The sequence below is a fragment of the Terrapene carolina genome, unplaced genomic scaffold (assembly GCF_002925995.2).
Source record: "Terrapene carolina triunguis isolate 2854851 unplaced genomic scaffold, T_m_triunguis-2.0 Scaffold42, whole genome shotgun sequence".
Lineage (NCBI taxonomy): Eukaryota > Metazoa > Chordata > Testudines > Emydidae > Terrapene > Terrapene triunguis.
Window position 1 is genome coordinate 18936313 of NW_020664393.1, and position 22465 is coordinate 18958777.

Here is a 22465-nt window from a genome sequence, read left to right on the forward strand (position 1 = left end):
CCGCCGCAAGTCCCGCAGGCCGGGCCAAGGGGAGGAGGGGCGGGTTTCGGGCAACTGCCAGCCACTCAGTAGGGACGCACCGCACGTAACCTTATAGACGTCACTAGTTTCCGCCTCTAGGAAAAAACAGTTGGCGCGAAAGTGAACCGTCTGCGGCGGCCCCGCCCCCAACAGCTTGACCCTGCCCCCTCCACTCAAGCTCCGCCCCCTTCTCTCTGTGCCCCGAGCTCCGCTCTGAGACCCTCGCGCTCTGCTCTCCTTCCGGAGCTCCTGACCCAGCGCCCCGCCTGCCCGGAGCAGATGTACCTGCCGGGAGGGAGGGGTAATGCCTCGCGTCCTGGGGCAATGGGCAGACGAGGAAGTTCATTTTTAAGTCTCTATTTTCACGCTGCAGCTAAAAATACAGCCGCACAATCCTCGTGCTCCGCCCGTGGGCAATGCTCGTGGCGGCCAAGGGGGAGAGAAACAGCGCCGCGAATTGCCTTTGCCTGTGTTAGTAGCACTGTTTGCAGCGCTCAAATGACATTGTTCGTTTTTCACCACCGTCCCCTCCAGCGGCGTGCTGGGTACAGTGAGCTGGACAAGGTCTCCGTCATGAAGCACCACTCTGAAACCATTTGCAGCTTGAGGCCCTTATTCAGTGAAAGTAAATCGACTCGGTGTGGGCATAAATGGATCCCATCGTAGGATCAGAGTGTAAAATAGGAGGCCCCGATCCTGCTGTCAGTGAATCAATGTCTAAACGCCTTGAAAACATTGTAAGGCTGCCTCCTTCTCATTCAGATTCCCCCACCAGTCTCTGTTGTGCCCTGGTGGTTACAGAGCACTGCCAACACGCAAAGAGACAGCTACAGTTCATGCGCAGCTAGTCAGTATCAAAACATGATCGTGTTCTAGTTACCTCGTCGCCCTTCTCCCCGAGCCCGACCTGTTCGTCTCTACACCTGCTGTCTCCTCGCTGCCCATGTAGCTGCAGTGTCATACTCAGTGCCTTGGCACCTGGCAGGACCGAGCTCTGAACGCTGAACCCGGGCAGAACAGAGCAGTAGTATCCGTGATCACAGAGAAGGGACAGGGTAAGACTCGCCCCAGCTCCCGATGCTATAAATAGAACTGCTGCTGCTCCCGTTGAGCCCCTTGGAAAACTACAGATCCCAGCATGCAGCGCTCGATCTTCTGAGTGGCCGCTCGGCTCACGAGGGAGTGTTGCATGCTGGGACACGTAATTTTCCACCGGCCCCGCGGCTGGGGACCCGAGGCTACTTCCTTTCTCTCAACGGCGCTGGTTGGTGACGTTTTGCCAGAAACGGAAGCTTGTCTAGCGCGAGCTGCGCGTCTCTTCTTGTCCCCCACGTGTCGCGGTGCATCGGAGCTTCCAAAGGGACGCGCGCCCCTCCCCGCTCCACGAGAGACCCCGGAGCTCGCGGCGGGGGATGGAGGCCCTGCGGCTCCGCCTAGCCGGCCCGCTGCAGCTGGTGGCGCAGCGGAACGAGAAGAGCAGCAGCGAGCTGGGCAGGTTCCTGGCCAAGCAGGTGAGCGAGTGGCCGCGCAGCGCCAGTGCAGCTCCCGGGGGCACGGGGCAGCTCCCTGGGCAGCCCTCCTAGCCCGCGTCTCCCTCCGCTCCCGCCTGCTGCGTCATCCGGCTATCGCTGTGGGGCTCGGGAGGAGAAGAAGGGAGCCCCCCCCTTCTGAAACACCCCCACCCCTCGTCTGCTTCGCCAGAACTGCCCTCCCCAAAGACACGACCTCCCCTCCCCCCGCCTGCCGCCCATCTCCCTCCCTCCTGCCCCAGCGTCTGCCCCGGAGAGCAACGGACAACTGCACCCTGTGCAGAGAACACCACGCACCCCCATCGCCCCTCCATCTTTGTTTCCTGCTGGCTCTCACCCTGCAATGCTTGTCCAACCCTATCTGCTCACCCAGGTGTATCCGTAATGGGGAAAGGACAAACCATCTTTTCTACTGCTTTGCATAGTTAGATCTTTTTTTTCTTCTGGCCTCTATAGTTGGATCCATGGGAGCTCCCCTTCCGACATGTCTATACTATATCCCCATCGACAATAAACTGTTCCTTCTTGGTTTTAACCTCCACTGTCTTCCAGGCCTATGGAGATGAATCTACCCTACAGTGAAAGCTAGAGGGAGTTAGGTATTGAAATACCTTTGAGGATCTGGGCCTCAGTTTCTCCGCTTCAGTCCCCTACACTTCAGGATGTATTTTTCTCTCACTCTCTTCTCTGTAAATATTAGAGGGAGTATGGTCTAGTAAGTAAAGTACAGGAAGTCCTGGGTTCTATTCTTAGCTTTACCACTTGCTGTGTGATCTGGAGAGGATCTCTGACTTGCATCTGAAGAAGTGAGGTTCTTACCCACGAAAGCTTATGCTCCCAATACTTCTGTTAGTCTCAAAGGTGCCACAGGACCCTCTGTTGCTTTTTACAGATTCAGACTAACATGGCTACCCCTCTGATATGTGCTTTAGTTTCTTTAGTTAAAAAGTAGGGTTACTTATCTACGTTGTGGGATGTTGAGGTCTAATTCATTTATGTCTGTGAAACATTTGGAGGTCTTCAGTTGGAAGGTGTTGGAAGAGGATATAAAAGTGGGAAAATTATGTATTCTAGTATCTTTCGTGACCGAAGTTTCAAAGCACTTAAACAGCATATATATATACACACACACACAGGGCTCAAACTACACTTTTCCATTTGAGTGCCTAGTAGGAAATGTTCCTGATGTCTGAGGGTGAGGGAGGCTAAACCATCAAACTTTTTCAGGGTGTAAACTTTTATTTCAAAATGATTTTTCTCTGCTACAGTTAGGAAAAACCTTCCTACTGTGAATCTATGATTTGCAGTCTTATTTATTTTTAGACAGCGCTAGTCATTGGTGGTTACAGTTTTCTCAAGCACTAGTAGGAGGACAGTGAAATTGACTCGCAAGGATTTAGCCAACACTATAAGTGAACATGTATGTGGGAGATCAGATGGATGCAAGAACTGCGAACATGATAGCACATGAAACTGAGTAATTGTCCGTGACTATTGCGGACTGTTGTCTTCTTGCTTTGTGCTGTTTACTTTTTTCACATAAGGTGTTGATGCATATTGCTTCAAAATAGTTAATGGTAACATGACAAACATGCCACCACCTTGCTCTGTCATGGGCTGCTGCTTCCCAGTTACTGGGCTCAACCTCACATGTTTTCAGGTTTGACTTCAATGTATCTTTATATCATTTGTACCAGCCACCATGAGAGTGACTGTCTTGTTTTAACTGACCATAAATTATGGCCTTGGGTGTTCTTGAGTCAGCCATACAAATAAGGTGCCCAGACCAATGCAGCTGAGCGATTATGAGCATGCTTTGAGTGCAGGACATCTGTCAACAATTGAGGATTTTGGTATTAGGAATCTTGATCCACTATTTGACCCTTCTAACAGACCGAAGGCAAATGGGACTGATTGAGTTTCCTGGAATGGGGCAATGTGTTGTTCATGTCTCACAACCATACAGAAGTGTCGTTAGCACAACTGCCCGATAGATATTTTGATTATCACTTATTTCGGTGCCCTTATCATTCTGTAGGTGGTGTGGCAACTTCCCAAATGCAGAGCTCGCCTTAGACAGCATGTTCTCTAGGTAACAAGAGGAGCATTGAGAGGAGTGTTATTGATCTTAATAAATGGGTAGACATGCACATCTCCCTGCACAGGTTCATACAGTATTTCAGTTTTTTTTAGACTAATTGTGAAACCAAAGCAATTAATTGCATGAACGAAGTGATCAGTTATAAATTGAATGTCATTAATCTAGTGAACAACTAGTGCACAGTCATCAACAAATAAAAGTAAAAAGTAAATAATAAGTAAAGCTGCCACTTTTGTGTGAGCACAGAAGTGTTGCAGATTAAACAATTTCCCATTGGTGCAGAACTGAATAAATACTTCTGTCAGTATTATGAAATGCATGCTTAAGCATAGCCAAAAAAAGGATGGAAAAGAGTATGGGAGCAAGCACAGAGCCTTGTTTGGGGCCATTAGTGACAGGGGTCCGATATCTTGCCATTTTCCACCACTCTGACCAGTGTCCCATTATGGAAGGACCAAATGACAGAAATAAACTTTGCATGGCATCCAAAGATGAACAAAAGTTTCCGGAATCCCTCACACTTTACAGAATCAAAAGCCTTAAGGGTGATAAGGCAAACTGATAAAGGTGAACAATGTTGACATCCTTGAAATCCTGTGGTACTGACTCTTGCTTCCATATAATATGGAAGAGCCTTGTAAGGTGCCTTGCAATATAGTAGCCAGCCTGCTTGTACAGCTCTGCTGGAATGGCATCTATTCAGTTGATTTCCCTTGTGACATCTGCTTGACTATAGTCTTATTTGAGGTAGGGGCTGGTGCAGGCCCTTCTTCTAAAGGGTGTTGTAGAAGAGCATTCATTGCTTCCTCAGGGATATCTGAAGGGTAGTTGAGAAGTAAACTCAAATGTCCCGTCCATCAAGCATTTCTTTTTTGTCAATTAAAAGTTGATTGCCATCCAGAGTGCGTACAAGGGTTATCCTGTTTCACCTGGGGCCATACACAGCATGGAGACCAGGAAAAAAGCTTTTGGTGTGCTTGCGGTCTGTATCGGTTATAATTCCGCCACTTTGTTTTCCGCCATTGCTTTATCATATGCCGACGTTTGATCTGAACTATCTGATTTGTTCAATGATATGCAGCCGTTCTGGCAGCTGAACTTTATCTGCTTTGTAGGCTTGGAGCAAAAGCATGCAGTGAGTTCAAGAGCTGACATAGTTCAGAGTCATTCTCATCAAACCAGTTTCCTCTTAATAAAGTAAAAAACTTCAGCTACCAAGTCATATGTTGTAGGAAATTGACAAGACTGTCAGAATGATACATTTGGGAGCTGAATCTGACAGATGAGAAGCAGTGGAATAAGACATTGAAGTTATTCATGAGGAAGAAAGACCTGAGAAATGGAAGCGGGGAAGGGTAGAGTAGCAGGAAGAGGCAGAGCAGTCCATCTCTCTCTGACTGCAGCCAGGAGGCCAGTGAAATAGTATGAGACCTGGAAGAGAGAATGTCCTTTTTTCTGTAGCTTTAGGAGAAGGTGAGCTTCAATTTTATTACTCTTGCTTGCTGGAAACTGATAGAAAGATGGATTATAGGTCAGGGGCCAGTGGTAGAACCCTGGTGGATAGTAGTTAATTCTTTTGGCGAGATGAAAGACGGTGGTGGTATTGCCAGGCTTTGAACCTTCAGTTTCCGAGAACTTAGTGCCTTATCATTAGGCTTAGGCCACTCAACAGCAATCATCTCCAGCCATCCGTTCTGTTCATCATTTTAATTTGCTAAATATATTATACCTTTATGGCTTTATATACAGGATACATGCTACTTGTATCGTTCTGCAACTTCAATACTCTTGTTTGGCTCCCTTCTCCTCGTCCCTTTAGTATTTCATAAATCATTGTCAAAGGGACTTGTCCAAAATCTATTTGGTACTCCTGGGGGGATTCTGCGCCACTGCACAATGCAGAAATTTGCAGAATTCCCCATTTCCCCTGCAGAATTGGTGCGGCAGAGCTGCTGGCCACCACCAGGGGCCGCTGGACTCTGCAGAGCCCAGCTCTCAGTGAGCGGAGCACCCAACCTGGCTGGGCTGGAGGCTGCACAATCTGCTTGATCTTCATTCTCCCAGGGATGGGAGAGGGCCTGCGAGACCCAGCTCTGGCAAAGGGTGAGGAATGGCAGGGCTGCACCGCACCACATCTCCTGGCAGGACAGTAAAGAATCTGAGGGGAATAAAGCCTCTGGGGGTGCTGGTACCTGGGCTGGGAGGTAACCTGCAGCTGGGCTCTGGGGGAATGGGAGTGCAGGAGTCTGGGCTCTGGGGGACCCACACAGCCCCCTCTAGTACCGCCCAACTGGAACTGGGTTGTCGTAGGGGTTTTTTAAATTCTCTGCTCCTGGGGGAGTCTTTTTTTGCTGCTGTCTATACTGTTGACATACTTGTTGACAGGTATTTTGAAATAAATTACTAAAATAATTGAAACTGAAGTGATTATGCTGTGTTGTTTTGACAAGTAAAATATGCAGAATTTTGCTGAATTTTAAAATACTGCGTGCAGAATTTTTAAAATTTTATCACAGAATTCCCCCAGGAGTAATTTGGGGAAGAGAATCCTGATTTTGGGATTCATTTTAAATAAGTGTTTAAAGCTTCTCCCTCTGTTTATAAGGGGTTTTGCTGTTCATGCTTAAATGAGTCGTATAAATAGTGTCTCGGCTAAAGAAAAATAATCATGCCAAAATTTCAACCAATCTTAATTTCCTGACCTGGCATTTCTGGGTAATGCAAGCAAACCCCATGTTTGTGGGGGGCAGCAATTAATTTGAGTCTAAAATGAAAGGTATTAGTGTGGTTACAGGCACGTGGTGCCTACACTAAGAAGGACATTAGTGACTGAATGTTGTAGGAATTTATTTGGACTAGATGAAATGAGTTTGGCTTAGTACAGTTATTGTTTGTGGGGGATCCATATCATGCAGCACCCTCACAATTGGCACTCTTGTTGGCAACTCTGTGAGAAGCCAAGGGTTGAATTGTCATGGCAACAGAATGACCCTTCCCACCATTTCTCTAGCTCAGTGGTTCCCAAACTTTGACAACCTGTGAACCTCTTTCACGAAAATGTCAAGTCTCGCGAACCCCCTCCTAAAAATGAATATTTCCAGGGATTTTCTCCTTTACCTGAGTATAAATTATAAAAGCAGTGATCTTGGAAATACACAATTTGTTTTTATGACATGATTATTACACACTATTTATTATTAATTATTTATCATTACAGTATTTTTATTACATTATGAAAACGGCAACACTCTTCCAAGATCTCACTTTCGTAGCTTGTATCACTTCGAATAAGCCTGTTATAAGACAAGGTTCCTATGTTTCATCAAGGAGTATCAGATGTGAAACAGCAGGAAGGTATTTAAGAAGTCAACTCAGAGTTCCTCCTACACAAGCATTCAGGTCTTGAGCAGTCCAGGCAAACAACGCACGTTACAACAAAGCTTAAATTTGTTCTTCATAATAATTTTAAAAACAACACTAGCTGCCTATTTCATTTTAAAAACAGCAAAAAATATCCACCTCCTTTTCCATTTCTTATAAGGAGTCTTGAAGTTTAAATCTCCTCAGTGTGATAGATAGGCTTGCTTTGATCTGCTTAGCTCTTGGAAATCCAGGGGCTCTGGGCTGCTGGCCCCGTGCTGCCCGGGGTCCCTAGGGACAGCTCTGTCCACCATTAGGGATTTTTTTCCCGAGAACCCCCTGTAACATTTTGCGAACACCCAGGGGTTCACGAACCCCAGTTTGGGAACCACTGCTTTAGCTAGAGTAGGTTCAAGAAAGGCTGGTAAGGAAAGGTAGGGGGAACTTTTCACTGCTGCTAGTCATGTCATATTTACTCTGTGAATAGAGGATTTCAGTTTTCATTGGTGTCAAGGGGATATCTTTCACAAGCACTAGCCTTACCTATTAAGGCTATGTCTGCACTACAGAGTCTTTGCTGGCACAGCCCCCTTGTGTAGATGCAGCCTACCACCAAATGAAGAATTTTTCTGTTTGCCTGTAGGAACACCACCTTCTTGAATGATATTAGATAGGTTGAGAGCAGCGCAGTTCTGTCAATATAGCTGCATCTTCATTTTTTTTCCATACCTAGTGATCGATATAGCTAAGCCGATATAACTTTTTTAAGTGTAGACCCAGAGTTGTGCTGCATCCATGTAAAAATGTATCTTCAATTTCTATGTTTAAAAAAAATCAAACTTAATTGTTCTAGTAATGTTTACATACAGCCTGGTCCAGTAGCAATGTAAAAGTGAATTAGCATAATAGGCATTATCACCAGTATTTGAGCACCTGCCACAATAAAATACTCAGCCTGAATGTTCATACCATATAGGAAAAGTTACTGTCACAACTGACATAAATTTTCTATTGTCCTTAATGTGCAGTAAATATTTGGACTTCAAACTCTCTTGAATCAGAACATTGGATTTTCATGGGTGCAGTCTCAAATGCTGGTTTTATTAGAGAAAGTAGTTTTGGCTCCTTGTGGCAGTGTGGTTTCTGTGGCTACAGTTCAGAAATGTGAAGGTTAAACTACAAGCAGGAGGGTAACACAACATCCTTCTTTTTTTCTCCATGTCTTTCATCACTCTGTGAACTGAGCAACTTGAATTGAAAGTTCTGAGTCTTTGTGCAGTTTCTCTATTTAGTTATGGCTTAAGCAGCAAGTAGGAGAACATTTGAGAGAGTCTTAAGGGACATCTGGGACACTAGATTCTGGTTCTCAAATTGGTTGATTCTTTTGGATTACTTTAAGCTTATACTAGCTTGTTATCTTGCATTATGACTTTCATTTTTCAGATGTATGTGAATTGAGCGATCTTTTAGTAAAATAATAATTTGCAGCTCTCAATCATTTTCCCAATGAGTTATTGTCGTTACTCCCTTCACAGATGAGGAAACTGAAGAACAGAGAGGTGAACTGACTCCCCCAAGGTCACCCAGCAAGCCAAAGCAGAGCAAGAATAGACCCTATGCTTCCGGAGACCCAGTCCAGTGCCCTAACAACTGGGGCAAACTGCCTCCTTAAAATGTTAAGCTTTAAAACAAACAAAAAGATTTAGCTACCAGATATGCAATCACATAACATGTAGCAAAGATTTATGCTCAGTGCTGAGCTCTTTCTGCCTCTCTGGCTCGGCTGTGGCTTCTGTGAGTGATTCTATTAATAAAGAAGCTGCTCCTGCAGAGGAGGAAAAAACCTCCATCCCTGAGATGTGTGGTTTGCAACAGTCTCTTTAAACACTAGCAATCTGAAGATATTTGGTCTTTACTGGGCTCTAACAAGCCTTGTGTTTACACATATCATTCAGGGTATTGCCTGGTTGTAGTTGTGCATATTGTTTTATCTCACTCTTTTTGCCCATTTCTTGGTAGTATTTAGCTTTTTCCCATGTATCATGCAAGAGGGAGGTGTGTATGTGAGACAGGAGTAGTTCTGTCTGACTTTGCAGATGGCTGTAGCTACCACCTGTAAAGCCACTAAAACTTTAGTCACAAAAAAATTAATGATCCTTTTTTTAAAAAGATAAATATGGTGAGCTACCATGACATGCATGTGCTAACCTTCAGTACAGAAATAAAAATAACTTGCTAGATATATGTTCAGAATTGGGAGAGAAATATCTCTAACAATTTATTATATGTATTCTCATAACATCAGATTGTCTTGTGATTGCTGCTCTCTGGTGTTATGAACCTAGTCTGCCGATGCTTTCCAAATCAAACTCTACATTGGAAATAAACTTCTGATACTTAACTTGCCCACCATTCATCTTAATGCCCTTCACCTCAGGACAATATGGGATCTGTACGCAAACAGAATGAGCAGTGTGCACATGTTCTCTTTTCATGTGGGACAACACAAACCTGCAATTGAATCTCCAGGTCAAATGAAAGTCTAGCATTCAAATTAAATGACACAACTTCACACTGCACAAAACATTTAGAACAAGGAAATAGTGTTTTACATAAAACTGCTAGGAGCGCAATTTGGCTGTCAATCCTTGCTCGTATGAAGGCAGCTGAAGATTATTTTCATCTGCCCTCGGTGCAGTTATGCTTCTTCATCCCCTGACCCTCTCCTTTCCAGTAGACTTGTGATTAGTTTAAATTAGGCACAAGCCTTTAGAGCTAGAAAATGGCAGTTGTTACATTTGTATCTAGCCCACAGGAGTGACCATGTTATCTGTTATCCTTGATATTAGTTTAGGTGGGACTGTTGTCCTCCCCAGTCTTTGTCCTCATATTAAATAGTCTATTGCCTATCAGGAAGTTGCCTGTTCCAAGGCAGTAGAATGTACTCTTTGCTCTCTATAGGTTTGTCTTGATTAGGAAATGTGGTTGAGTCTAGGCCAGGTTTAGGCTGTGTCTACACTACTGACCTCACAGCTGTACCGCTGCAGCTGCACCATTGTAAGGTCTCCTGGGTAGCCGCTGTATGCTGGTGGGAGAGAACTCTCTTGCCAGCATAATTAAACTACCCCCAATGAGTGACAGTAGCTACGTTGTCAGGAGAGCATCTCCTGCTAACATAGCGCTGTCCACACTGACGCTTTTGTTGGTGAAACTTACGTTGGTCTGGAGGGTGTTTTTTTTTTTTCACACCCCTGACTGACAAAAGTGCTAGTGGAGACAAAGCCTTAGTTGACACATGCTAGCTAAGCCTGATCTGAACTCTACCTCTTCCATAGGTATGCAGGTTAACACCTCAGCTTATTTTATCGGTCTTGAGCTTAGAACGTGACTAGCTAAAGATGTTACCCTATATCTACATTAGGAAAAAGGTCAATTTCAGGTCCAGTTTAGCGTAGGTTGGCTAACTTAACTCAGGCCTTGGCTACACTTGCGAGTTACAGTGCTGTAAAGGCTCCCCCAGCGCTGTAACTCACTCCCCGTCCACACTGGCAAGGCATTTGCAGCGCTGTATCTCCGTGGTTGCAGCGCTGCATGTACTCCACCTCTTCGAGAGGAATAGCAAGTATTGCGCTGCAGCGCCAGTGTGGCCGCCCAATGCGCTGTGAATGGCCTCCAGAATTATTCGGCAGTATCCTACAATGCCTGTTCTAGCCACTCTGGTCATCAGTTCAAACTCTACTGTCTTGGCCTCAGGTAACCAACCATGTGACCCACCCTTTACATTCCCCGGGAATTTTAAAAAAACCCTTCCTGTTTGCTCAGCCTGGCGTGGTGTGGAGTGCTATCAGCGAATCTTTCCAGGTGACCATGCCTCCACACGCCAAGCGAGCCCCAGCATGGAGCAATGGTGAGTTGCTGGACCTCATCAGTGTGTGGGGGGAGGAAGCTGTACAGTCCCAGCTGCGCTCCAGCCGTAGGAATTACGATACCTTCGGGAAGGTATCAAAGGACATGATGGAAAGGGGCCATGACCGGGACGCCCTGCAGCGCAGGATTAACGTGAAGGAGCTGCGGAGTGCCTACCGCAAAGCCCGCGATGCAAATGTCCGCTCGGGTGCTCCCCCCCGTGACCTGCCGATTCTACAAAGAGCTGGGTGCGATACTTAGGGTTAACCCCACCTCCACTCTGAGCACCACCATGGACACTTCAGAGCCGGTGTGGGGGGGGGAGGAGGAGGAGGAAAACGGGAGTGATGGTGGTGGGCCGGATGGAGACACCCCGGAATCCCTGGAGCCATGCAGCCAGGAGCTCTTCTCGAGCCAGGTGGAAGGAAGGTAGCCAGTCGCAGCGGCCGGTACTTGGTGGAGGACAAACAGAAGAGCAGGTTCCCGGTAAACGTTTTTTTTTTTCGGGAAGGAATTTTTTCAGTGCGGGCTCTTTGGGAGAGGAGGATTAGGCATGCATGCCTAGATGCGGAATAGTGCATTGATGTGGCTTATCACATTGTGGTAATCGGCCTCGGTAATCTCCTCGAATGTCTCATCCAGAATGTGTGCTATGCGCTTGCGCAGGTTTATCGGGAGAGCCACCGTGGTCCTTGTTCCAGCCAGGCTAACGTGTCTGCGCCGCTGTGCTGCGAGGGGCGGGGGGACCATTGCTGCACACAGGCAAGCTGCATATGGGCCAGGGCGGAAGCCGCATTGCAGTAGAAGACCCTCCCTTGCTTCCCAGGTCACCCTCAGCAGCGAGATATCGTCCAGGACGAACTCCTGTGGAAAATGTTGGGACAGTGTTCAGTGTAGGTGCCCCCTGAAGCTGTTGGCTCTCCCCAAGGCAAGAAAGAGGACAGTGCAGTCCTGAAACAATCAGTCCCCCTTACTCACCATTTTGAGGCTCCCGTAGGATATGTGTGCTCTGTTTCGGACGGGAAAATTATGCTATTGTGTAGACCCTGTGTGTTTTCTACTCCTCAAGTGCGGGGCGGAATCATTACTCTGTCTGGTATAAACAATGCTGCCTCTGTTAAATATTGCATTTTGCCTATACAGCTGCATCAACCTTGAGACCTCAGCCGTCCCTCTTATCGCCTGCTCAGAGACTGCAAAGACTCAGGAAGAGACCACGAAAAAGCAAAGAAGACATGCTGCAAGAAGTGATGCGGCAATCTATTAAAGAGAATGAGAAAGCACAGAACTGGAGGGAGAGAGAAAGCAGGATCCGCCAGGAAAACGCAGCGCACCGGCGGCAAAGCACTGATAGGCTCATAAGCATCCTGGAGCGCCAAGCAGGCGCTATCCAGGAGCTGGTAGCCATGCAGAAAGAGGAGCAGTACCGCAAATGCCACCCCCCCCCCCCCCACAGCCCTTGTCCCAAAACTCTTTCCGTTGTGCCCCACTGTCACCTCCAACCCACTTTCCCCAACTTCTGTGTTCTTCACGCCACCCGCTGCCTCCAACACCAGTATCTTCACCACCCAGCCCTGAAAACCATGACCCTTAACCTCTGCACTCAACCCCATCACCATGCAGTATAGCTGTCCTGAAGTGCAGTACTCATTGCACAGCACACCAGACAGGACACACGCGAATCTGTGACTGTACTGTTCCCTACTCCACCCCCTTGTTTCTTTTCAATAAATTTTTTTTCTTTTCAATAAATGGATTCTTTGGCTTTGAAAACATTCTTTATTATTGCATAAAGTAAAAGACTCCTTAGCCCAGGAAATAAACAGGCACTGCAAGTCTGCTTAGCAGACACTGATTCCTAAAGATTGGAACTACTGCACTTCACTCTTGTGCAGGGCACCAGATACCACTGCTGGTTTTCAGCTTCAAATTGCTCCCTCAAGGCATCCCTAATCCTTGCAGCCCCGCACTGGGCCCCTGTAATAGCCCTGCTCTCTGGCTGTGCAAATTCAGCCTCCAGGTGTTGAACCTCGGAGGTCCATGCCTGAGTGAAGCTTTCACCCTTCCCTTCACAAATATTATGGAGGGCACAGCACGCGGATATAACCGCGGGGATGCTGTTTTCGGCCAAGTCCAGCTTCCCATACAGAGATCGCCAGCAGCCCTTTAAACGGCCAAAGGCACACTCCACAGTCATTTGGCACCGCCTCAGCCTGTAGTTGAACCGTTCCTTGCTGCTGTCAAGGCTCCCTGTGTAGGGTTTCATGAGCCACGGCATTAACGGGTAAGCGGGATCTCCAAGGATCACAATGGGCATTTCAACTTCCCCTACCATGATCTTCCGCTCTGGGAAAAAAGTCCCGGCCTGCATCTTCCTGAACAGCCAAGTGTTCCGAAAGATGCTTGCGTCATGCACCTTTCCGGGCCAGCCTGTGTTAATGTCAATGAAATGCCCACGGTGATCCACAAGCGCCTGGAGAACCATAGAGAAATACCCCTTCCGATTAACGTACTTGGATCCTAGGTGGGGTGGTGCTGGAATAGGAATGTGCATCCCATCTATCGCCCCTCCACAGTTAGGGAACCCCATTTGTGCAAAGCCATCCACTATTTCCTGCACGTTACCCAGAGTCACGGTTCTTCTGAGTAGAATGCGATTAATGGCCTTGCAAACTTGCATCAACACGATTCCAACGGTCGACTTTCCCACTCCAAACTGGTTTGCGACCGACCGATAGCTGTCTGGAGTTGCCAGCTTCCAGATTGCAATAGCCACCCGCTTCTCCACTGGCAGGGCAGCTCTCAATCTCGTGTCCTTGCGCCGCAGGGTGGGGGCAAGCCCCTCACACAGTCCCATGAAAGTGGCTTTTCTCATCCAAAAGTTCTGCAGCCACTGCTCGTCATCCCAGTCTTCCATGATGATGTGATCCCACCACTCGGTGCTTGTTTCCCGAGCCCAAAAGCGGCGTTCCACGGTGCTGAGCGTGTCCGAGAATGCCACAAGCAATTTCGTGTCGTACGCGTTACGCGGCTCGATAGCATTGTCGGACTCCTCACCCTCACTCTCACTGTCACTTTGGATCTTAAGGAATAGTTTGACAGCCAAACGTGACGTGCTGGCGAGACTCGTCAGCATACGCCTCAGCAGTTTGGACTCCATTTCCCGCAGACAGATCGCGTTGCACAGAAACCGTTGAAAGGTGGCGCCAAAGGTGGACGGAAACAAAGGGATTTTTGGGATGCGAAGCGATGCATCACGGGGCATTGGGACAGCACCCAGAATCCCCCGCACCCACGCCCCCTTCCCACAACCCACGGCGCCAGAATGGGAAAAGGTGCTCTGTGGGATAGCTGTCCATAATGCACCGCTCCCAATAGCGCTGCAATTGCCGCAAATGTGGCCACGACAGTGCGCTGGGCAGCTGTCAGTGTGGACAGACTGCAGTGCTTTCCCTACTCAGCTGTACGAAGTCAGGTTTAACTCACAGCGCTGTACATCTGCAAGTGTAGCCAAGGCCTCAAACTCAGCCTCTTCCTACTGTAACCCTAAGGGTAAGTCTAGACTATAGTTTGTGCTTCTGTTTTAACTTGAGTTAAATGATTATCAGTTAATTTAAAATAGCATATTTTTAAATGCTAACCTAGACACTCCACAGATGTTTGTTTCAGAACACAAATGTTTAAAGCAAACCACATGCATTTGTGGAGTGTCTAGGTTAGCATTTAAAAAGGTGTGTGTTAACTCAAATGACCTGGTGGTCAATTAACAGGACCAAAACGTATTGTCTAAATATGACCTATGTTTGATTGTATCTCAGATGGGGAGACCATAATTTCTATCTATGGGCCTTTCTGAAATGCCTTTGACTTTAGTAACTAGGTGCTCTACATGTGATATATCACACAGTGGCTCTGTATAAAATGAAGAGGCCTGTCTCCATCCTGCTAGAAGCTTGTGCCTATTCTGGACCATGGTGCCTTTTTTTTTTTTTTTAACCTCCCCCCCTCCCCCCCCCCCCCCCCCCCACTTTGTTTCTATGAGGAATGGATTGAAGAGGTGAATTTGCTAACATGATCTGAGCAGAGAAGGACTCTTCCTGTTCTCCTTTGGGGAGGTGTTTCAGAGCCCTTGGGTCAGTTATCAAAAAGGCCCTTCCCACCACTCAGGCCTGGAGGCCTGGTATCCCAGTAATAAGTCAGTCCAATGCCTAGCAGTGAGGCCTGGAACCCTGCTGCTCTGACCTCTTCTGCCCCCTCAAAACTTGACCAGTCCCAGGCACTTTGATCCTTTTGCTCAATACTTATGTCTTCCGAGTGACTCAGTTTAAACCAGTATCCTCTGAACAGTGCATTTGGTAAACATGCTCTCTGTGCTGGATGGAAAAGAGACAGAGGGCCATGTGTCACTCACCTGTTGCTGGCCTTAGTAGTCTGTCACCTTGCTTTGGACCTTAATGCTCAATCGTAGCTGTGCTGTTTAGTGTCACCTTCACGTTTATATATATGTGTGTACATTGGTTTCCTAGGGGAAGTGTGGAGCTGTCCTTTATGATTCTGATTTAAAACAGCTTTCCAAACTGTTGGGAAAGATTTACCAGTTAAGGTACAAAACCTTCTTTCTACCAATTACCATGATTATGAAAAACGATTTCACTTGCCCGCTCACAGGAGAAGTAATATTTTTGACATGGAAGTATAACTTTCTACAGCTACCTTTTAGTAAAAATCCCCTCTTATTAGTAGCATCATATGTGAAACTATTAAGACCTCCATATGTCCTGAGAACATACTTAAGTTATGATCTTTTTATAGAACAAGAACATTCCCAGTGTCAGTGTGAGCTATGAGAAGCAGTTTTATATGTCCTATAGGACTATGCATTGATTAAAACATTGCTTGTTCTTGTGAAATTGCTTACACTACAGATACTGATGTACAATAGCTGGGTAATTAGAGACTATTTTACTGTGTGGATCATATTCTGTTTCTCTTATGTTTAAGCATCTGTATATCTGGCATTTAAAGAACATAAGAACGGCCATCCTGGGTCAGACCAGTGGTCCATCTTGCCTAGTATCCTGTCTCTGACAGTGGCCAGTTCCATATGCAGTTCTGGTGTTTGGTGGTTTAGGGACACGAGCATGAGGTTGCTTCTCCGATCATCTTGGCAAATATCAGATGGTGGACCTATCCTACATGAATGTATCTAATTCTTTTTTGAACCCAGTTATACTTTTGACCTTCAGGACATCCCTTGGCAATGAGCCCACAAGTTGACTACATTGAGTGAAGAAGTACTTGCTTATGTTTGTTTTTAAACCTGCTGCTTATTTCATGAGGTGACCCCTATTTCTTTTGTTATGTGAAGGGGTAAATAACACTTCCCTATTCACTTTCCGCATACCATTCATGATTTTGTAGACCTCTAACATATCCCCTTTTAGTCATCTCTTTTCTAAGATGAACAGTCCCAATCTTTTTAATCTCTGCTTGCATGGAATCTGTTGTATACCCCTAATCATTTTTGCTTATCTTTTCTGTACCTTTTCCAATTCTACTATATCTTTTTTTTTTTTAAATGGGGACATTAGAACTGCATGCCGTATTCAGTGTGTGGGTGTACCATAGATTTATGTAAAGGCATTATGATATTTTCTGTCTTCTTATCAATCTCTTTCCTGTTAGCTTTTATGACTGCAGCTGCACATTGAGCAGATGTTTTCAGAGAACTACCCAGAATGACTCCAAGATCTCTTTCTTGAGTGGTAATGGCTAGTTTAGATCCTGTGGTTCTATATGTATAGTTGGGATTATGCTTTCCAATATGAATTGCTTTGAACTTATCGACAATGAATTTCATGTGTCATTTTGTCATCCACTCAGCCTGTTAAAAATCATTGATTTTTATCCACCCTGCTAAAAAGTATGGATCTCTCCAATATCCTCTGCAGTAGAGACTGATGCAAAAAATTCATTTAGCTTCTCTGCAATGGCCTTGTCTTTCTTGAGTGCGCCTTAGCACCTCGGTTGTCCACTGGCCCTATTGACTGGCAGGCTTCCTGCTTCTGATGTAATTGCATTTTTGCTGTTTTTGTGTCCTTAGCTAGTTGCTCTTCAATTCTCTCTTAGCCTGCCTTATACTTTTACATTTGACATGGAGGTCCTAGATTTTACTTAGTTGGCAGCCTAAATTTTACCTCATTACCTGCAGAACCGAAGGATTGTCTCAGAAACAAAATAAGCACCCCATTAGCTGTCTTATTGGAGTAGCTAAGGATTGAGTAGTCAGAGTTTATGCTCCTTTCTATTTTCCTTCTTAGGATTTGACTTCCAGTTTTTAAAGGATGACTTTTTGCCTCTGTCTTTTTTACTCTGCTGTTTAACCGTGGTGGCTTTTTTTTTTTTTAAAGTCCTCTTACTGCTTTTTTGGGGGTGTGTATGTGTGTAGGAGATATACATTTAGTTTGAGCCTCTATTATGGTGTTTTTAAATAGTCTGATGCAGTTTTCAGGCATTTCACCCTTATAACTGTTCCTTTTAATTTCCATTTAGCTAGATAATAGAATAGTTTTGCTACTCAAAATTGGGCACCTGTTTTAAATTCTGTAATGACCAGACTCTTCCATGTCCCTGATGAACATAAAACAATTGGTTCAACCCACCTGTAAAATAAAAATAGTTAGCTGGTGTCAGAGAAAAGTATGTCGTGTCTAGGTTTATTCTTTTGTGAGAGCTGAGAGGAAGTGAGGGAAACTCAGTGTTGAGTTTCACAAAAACAAAACTAATGGTATATTAGGAGCTGGTCAAGACAAATTGTGTTGTTTGGAGTAAGCGGTAAGAGTGGTGTATGAATGTATTTATACTGCTTTATGTTTGGCTAAGCAGAGGCACAAAGAACCTTGAACAAGAAGGGAGATAAGTTTCCACAAGAACTGTTTTATGACTGGGAGATAATAGCAGTAGGCTGCAGAACAAAGACTGGAGAAAAGACTAGTTGTTTTTTTTACATAAAGCAAATGGGAATGCACTGGTGTTGAGAGTGAATCTGGGTCTTATTTGTTCTCTTTTGCAGAATTTGTGATGCATTTTCTTGTATAAATGGTCCCTTGGGCATGAAAGTTGAAAATATTTTTCAAAACTGCACATAAAAAATTTCTTTTCTCAGAAGTGTTGTGTACCTTAAACACTATCAGAAATGTGGAAATAACATCGTTTATAGCATGACTGAGTCAAGGTTTGGTGTCTTAAAAAGAAATAATAAACAGGCATGTAACTCGAGGTTGTAGTGGTGTTTCTTTATAATTGCTATAAATGCTTTTCAGGCTGCGTAGTGGAATAGGCTCCTTATTGATTTCCAGTGACAGTGGTGTGACTGCAGAGGGTGCCCTGAAGTACAAGTATTTATGTGTATATATAGCTTATCAGTGGCGGAACCCAGGTTCTGGAATGGGATTTGGGGGGAGTAAGTGACATACGATTGGCTATTGGTGGGCAGCCCTGCACTCACCCAGCAGGGGCGGCTCCTGTCCCACAGGGCTGGGTCTGGCTCCCCACTCTCAATGTTGCAAGTTGGCACATAGGGTCTTAGAGCCATTTAGTTTTGTCCCTGGCTCTCCGTTCCGTTATGATGCTCTCCAGCCCAGTGTGAAAATTTGTGTCATTATACCTCGTTTTGCCAGTTGATTGAAAAGGCACCATACACACCTGTAAAGGCTGCTGTGGGGAGTACGGGAAGTTGCCCTTCTATCCTTCCCCACCTCCTGTTACCTCCGCCATTGCTACTTATCTGTTGTGCTGCCTGATTTCTGTTTAAAATTCCTGGTTGAGTCTAAAACTGACTGGCGACATAGGTAGCTGAAATGTGATTTGGAATGATAACTCATTTTTGATGTGATCGTAACTGTTAATTGTCCTTTTCCTCTTTCTTCTCCTCCAGATCTGGACTCGGCAGGATCGCCAGTGTATTCTCAATGCCTTAGCACAGTTATTAGTGGATAAAGAATGTACTCTACTGATTGGTCGTCAGTTTCGACCAATCCTGCTGGATTTACTGGAAAGAAATGCAGAAGCCATTAATGCTGGTGGTCAAATCAACCATGATCTGCATGAAAGGCTTTGTGTAGCAATGAGCAAGCTCATTGGTGACCACCCTGATGTGCTTCCGTAAGTGATGTGATGTCTGCTTGTGTGATGTTTGAACTTGTTCACTATATACTAGGTCAGGGGTGGGCAAACTTTTTGGGCCGAGGGCCACATCTGGGTGGGGAAATTGTATGCAGGGCCGGGGCAGGGGGTTGGGGTGTGGGAGGGGGTGCGGTGTGCAGGAAGGGGCTCAGGGCAAGGAATTGGGGCAGAGGAGGGGTGTGGAGTGCATGGGGGGCTCAAGGAAGAGGGTTGGGGTGCAGGAGGGGTGCGGACTGCGGCAGGGGGCTCAGGGCAGGGGGTTGGGGTGCACAGAGGTGCGGGGTGCAGCAGGGGGCTCGGGGCAGGGGGTTGGGGTGTAGGAGGGGTGTGGCATGGGGACTCAGGGCAGGGAGTTGGGGTGCGCGGGGAAGGCAGGGGGCTTAGGGCAGGGAGATGGGGGGCGGGGTGCAGGAGGGGTTCCGGCTCTGGAGTGGCAGCGGCACGCACCAGGGCCAGGGTAGGCTCCCTGCACACCTGCCCTGTCCCCGGCCCCGCGCCGCTCCAGGAAGCGCTGCAGCCCCTGGGGGAGGGGGAGCGAAGGGCTCTGCGTGCGCTGCCCTTGCCGCACCTCCAGATACCTCCCCCGAAGCTCCCATTGCCTGCGGTTCCCTGTTCCCGGCCAATGGGATCTGCTGGCTGCTGCTGAGAGCGGCGCGGGGCCTGCGGCGCCACAGGGGGCAATCCCGTGGGCCGGATCCAAAGCCCTAAGGGGCCGGATCTGGCCCGCGGGCCGTAGTTTGCTCACTCCTGTACTAGGTAGCTGGTCAGTAGATGGATCTTCTGGCTATGAGAGAAAGAGTGGGTATTTTCATATATTTTTATTGCCGTGGTAATGGACATTTCTTGAATTGAAACTCTGACTGAGAAAACCCAAGGTTTTAAATTAAAGGAAATGTTTAAATGAATGTCTGGCAATGTCTAACATAATATGCATCTTTTTCAATGATTGAAATGAAATAGAAAAATGTCTGGCGTGCATGGTAGAGTGTTATGTGAAAATTATTCATTGGCAAAAATTTTCAAAACTATGCATCTAAAATTAGGCTCCTAAATCCAAATTTAGACCTAAATAAAAGTGGTCAGTACTGGTTCAGCAAATTGGAATTAACCCTCTCATGACCAGAGGTTAACACGGGTTAGTGGAACTGGTGCTGACCACTGTTTGTCCTTGTAATCTGAATAATCAGCACTAGTCAGTAAAACTGACTGTTGACAAATGACTGCTAACATGGTTGTTTGCAGTGTGATGGTAGTAGTAGTAGTGTTGTTCCCAGGATACAGTAGAATCTCAGAGTTACAAACACTTCGGGAATGTAGGTTTTTCATAATTCTGAAATGTTGGTAACTCTGAACAAAACATTATGGTGGTTATTCCAAAAGTTTACAACTGAACATTGACTTAATACAGCTTTGAAACTTTACTATGCAGAAGAAAAATGCTGCTTTCTCTTTATTTTTTTTTAGTAGTCGACATTTAACACAGCACTGTACTCTATTTGGTGTGTGTGTTGTGTGTGTGTGTGTGTGTGTGTGTGCGCGCACGTGCTGTTGGCTGATTGCATACTTGCGGTTCCATATGAGGTTTGTGGTTGACCGGTCAGTTCGTAGTCTGGTGTTTGTGACTCTGAGGTTCTACTGTATTAGAGAGACAAGGTGGGTGAGGTAATATCTTTTATTGAACTAACTTCTGTTGGTGATAAAAAACAAACTTTTGAGCTACAAGAATTCTTCAGGTCTGGGAAGGGGAGTCAGGGCTGGTCTACACTGGAAACTTACACCAGCTTAGCTACATCTGTCAGGTGTGTGAAAAATCCACCTCCCTGAGAGATGTAGCTATGTTGACCTAACCCCCTCTGCAGACAGTGATAGGTGGATGGAAGAATTCTTCCTTTAACCTAGCTACTGTCTCTTGGGGAGGTGGATTAACTACAGCGATGGGAGAATCCCTCCTGTTGCTGTAGTAAGTGTCTACACTGAAGTGCGACAGCAGTGCAGCTGTGTCTACGTAGCGTTTTAAGTGTAGATAAAGGCTTCAGAGTGTCATAGATAAATACAAGGTGGAACAGATACAAGATGGAATATGTTAACTACTTATGCTACACAGTCTATTCCACCTTGTATTTAGCTGTCATGCTCTGAGTACCTTTCCCAGAACTGAAGAAGAGCTCTCTGTAGTTTGAAAATTTGTTTCACCAACAGAAGTTGGTTCAGTAAAGAATATTACATTACCCACCTTGCTCAGATAAAATGGTACTATTTCCAATTGTAGACAAGGCTTCAATTTACATTTGGTTTACATTGTACCAACAATTACTGTTTAAGGACTTTTGTGGATTAGAATTCTTTTGTAGATTGTTTTCTGGATATACACACTTGGATATACACATTTGCCTAGTTTAATGTCTCCACTTACCTCTCTCTAAGGTTTGCTCTGAGATATTTTAAGGATACTTCCCCAGTGTTCCAAAGACTCTTCCTGGAAAGTTCTGATACAAACACAGTCCGATATGGGCGCAGACGGATGAAGTTACGGGATCTCATGGAGGCTGCTTACCTATTCCTCCAACAAGAGCAGTCTGTATTCCGGGAGTTGTGGGACTGGAGTGTGTGTGTTCCGCTGCTAAGGAGTCATGATACTTTGGTCCGCTGGTAAGTTTAAATCCAAAAATCTTTTCCATTCAAGGACAAGTGTTCTGAATTTCTCCTAGCAGCCTTCACTTTTAAGGGGAAAGATGAGAGTAACCTTCAGCAATACCAGACAAAGAATGCGCCACTCCTGGAGGAATTCTGCACCACTGCGCAATGCAGAATTTGCCCAGAAGTCCATGTTTCCCCTGCAGAATTGGGGCTGCTGGTTGTCACTAGGGCCGCTGGACTCTGCAGAGCCCAGCTCACAGTGAGCAGAACACCCAGCCCGGGTGGGGTTGAAGGCTCTGCACATTCTGACTTCCCAGCTTGGTCCTCATTCTCCTGGGAACGGGAGAGGTCCTGGGAGACCCAGCTCTGGCCAACGGTGAGGAAGGGCAGGGTTGTACCACACTACATCCGCCAGCGGGACAGTAAAGAAGCTAGGGGGGAGTAAAGGCACTGGGGGTGGAGGTTTGTGGGCTGGGGATTGCCCCATGGTTGGGCTCTGGGGAAAAGAGGGTGCGGGTGTGTGGGCTGGGGGGGTGCCCAGGGGATGGGCTCTGGGGAGAGTTGGGTACGAGTGTCTGGGCTGGGGGGTGCCCTGCAGCTGAGCACTGGGTGGAGGGGAATGTAGGTATCTTGGTTCTGTGGGCCCCACACACCCCTCCACTACCTCACTCCCCCCCCCCCCCATCCCCTGGGCACCCCCCCAGCCCACACACCCGCACCCTCTTTT

The 22465-nt window shown here is 46.3% G+C and overlaps 1 protein-coding gene across 1 annotated transcript in view; it reads left to right on the forward strand.

Annotated features, from left to right (window-relative positions):
- Positions 1–1341: 1341 nt before the first annotated feature.
- Positions 1342–22465, forward strand: part of MDN1 (midasin AAA ATPase 1) — a 174321-nt gene continuing 153197 nt past the window's right edge. Inside the window, 3 exon segments of the mRNA XM_029911939.1 lie at positions 1342–1532; positions 18854–19080; positions 21526–21750. Of these exon segments, the coding sequence (XP_029767799.1) occupies positions 1434–1532; positions 18854–19080; positions 21526–21750 (551 nt within the window). The 5' untranslated portion in view covers positions 1342–1433.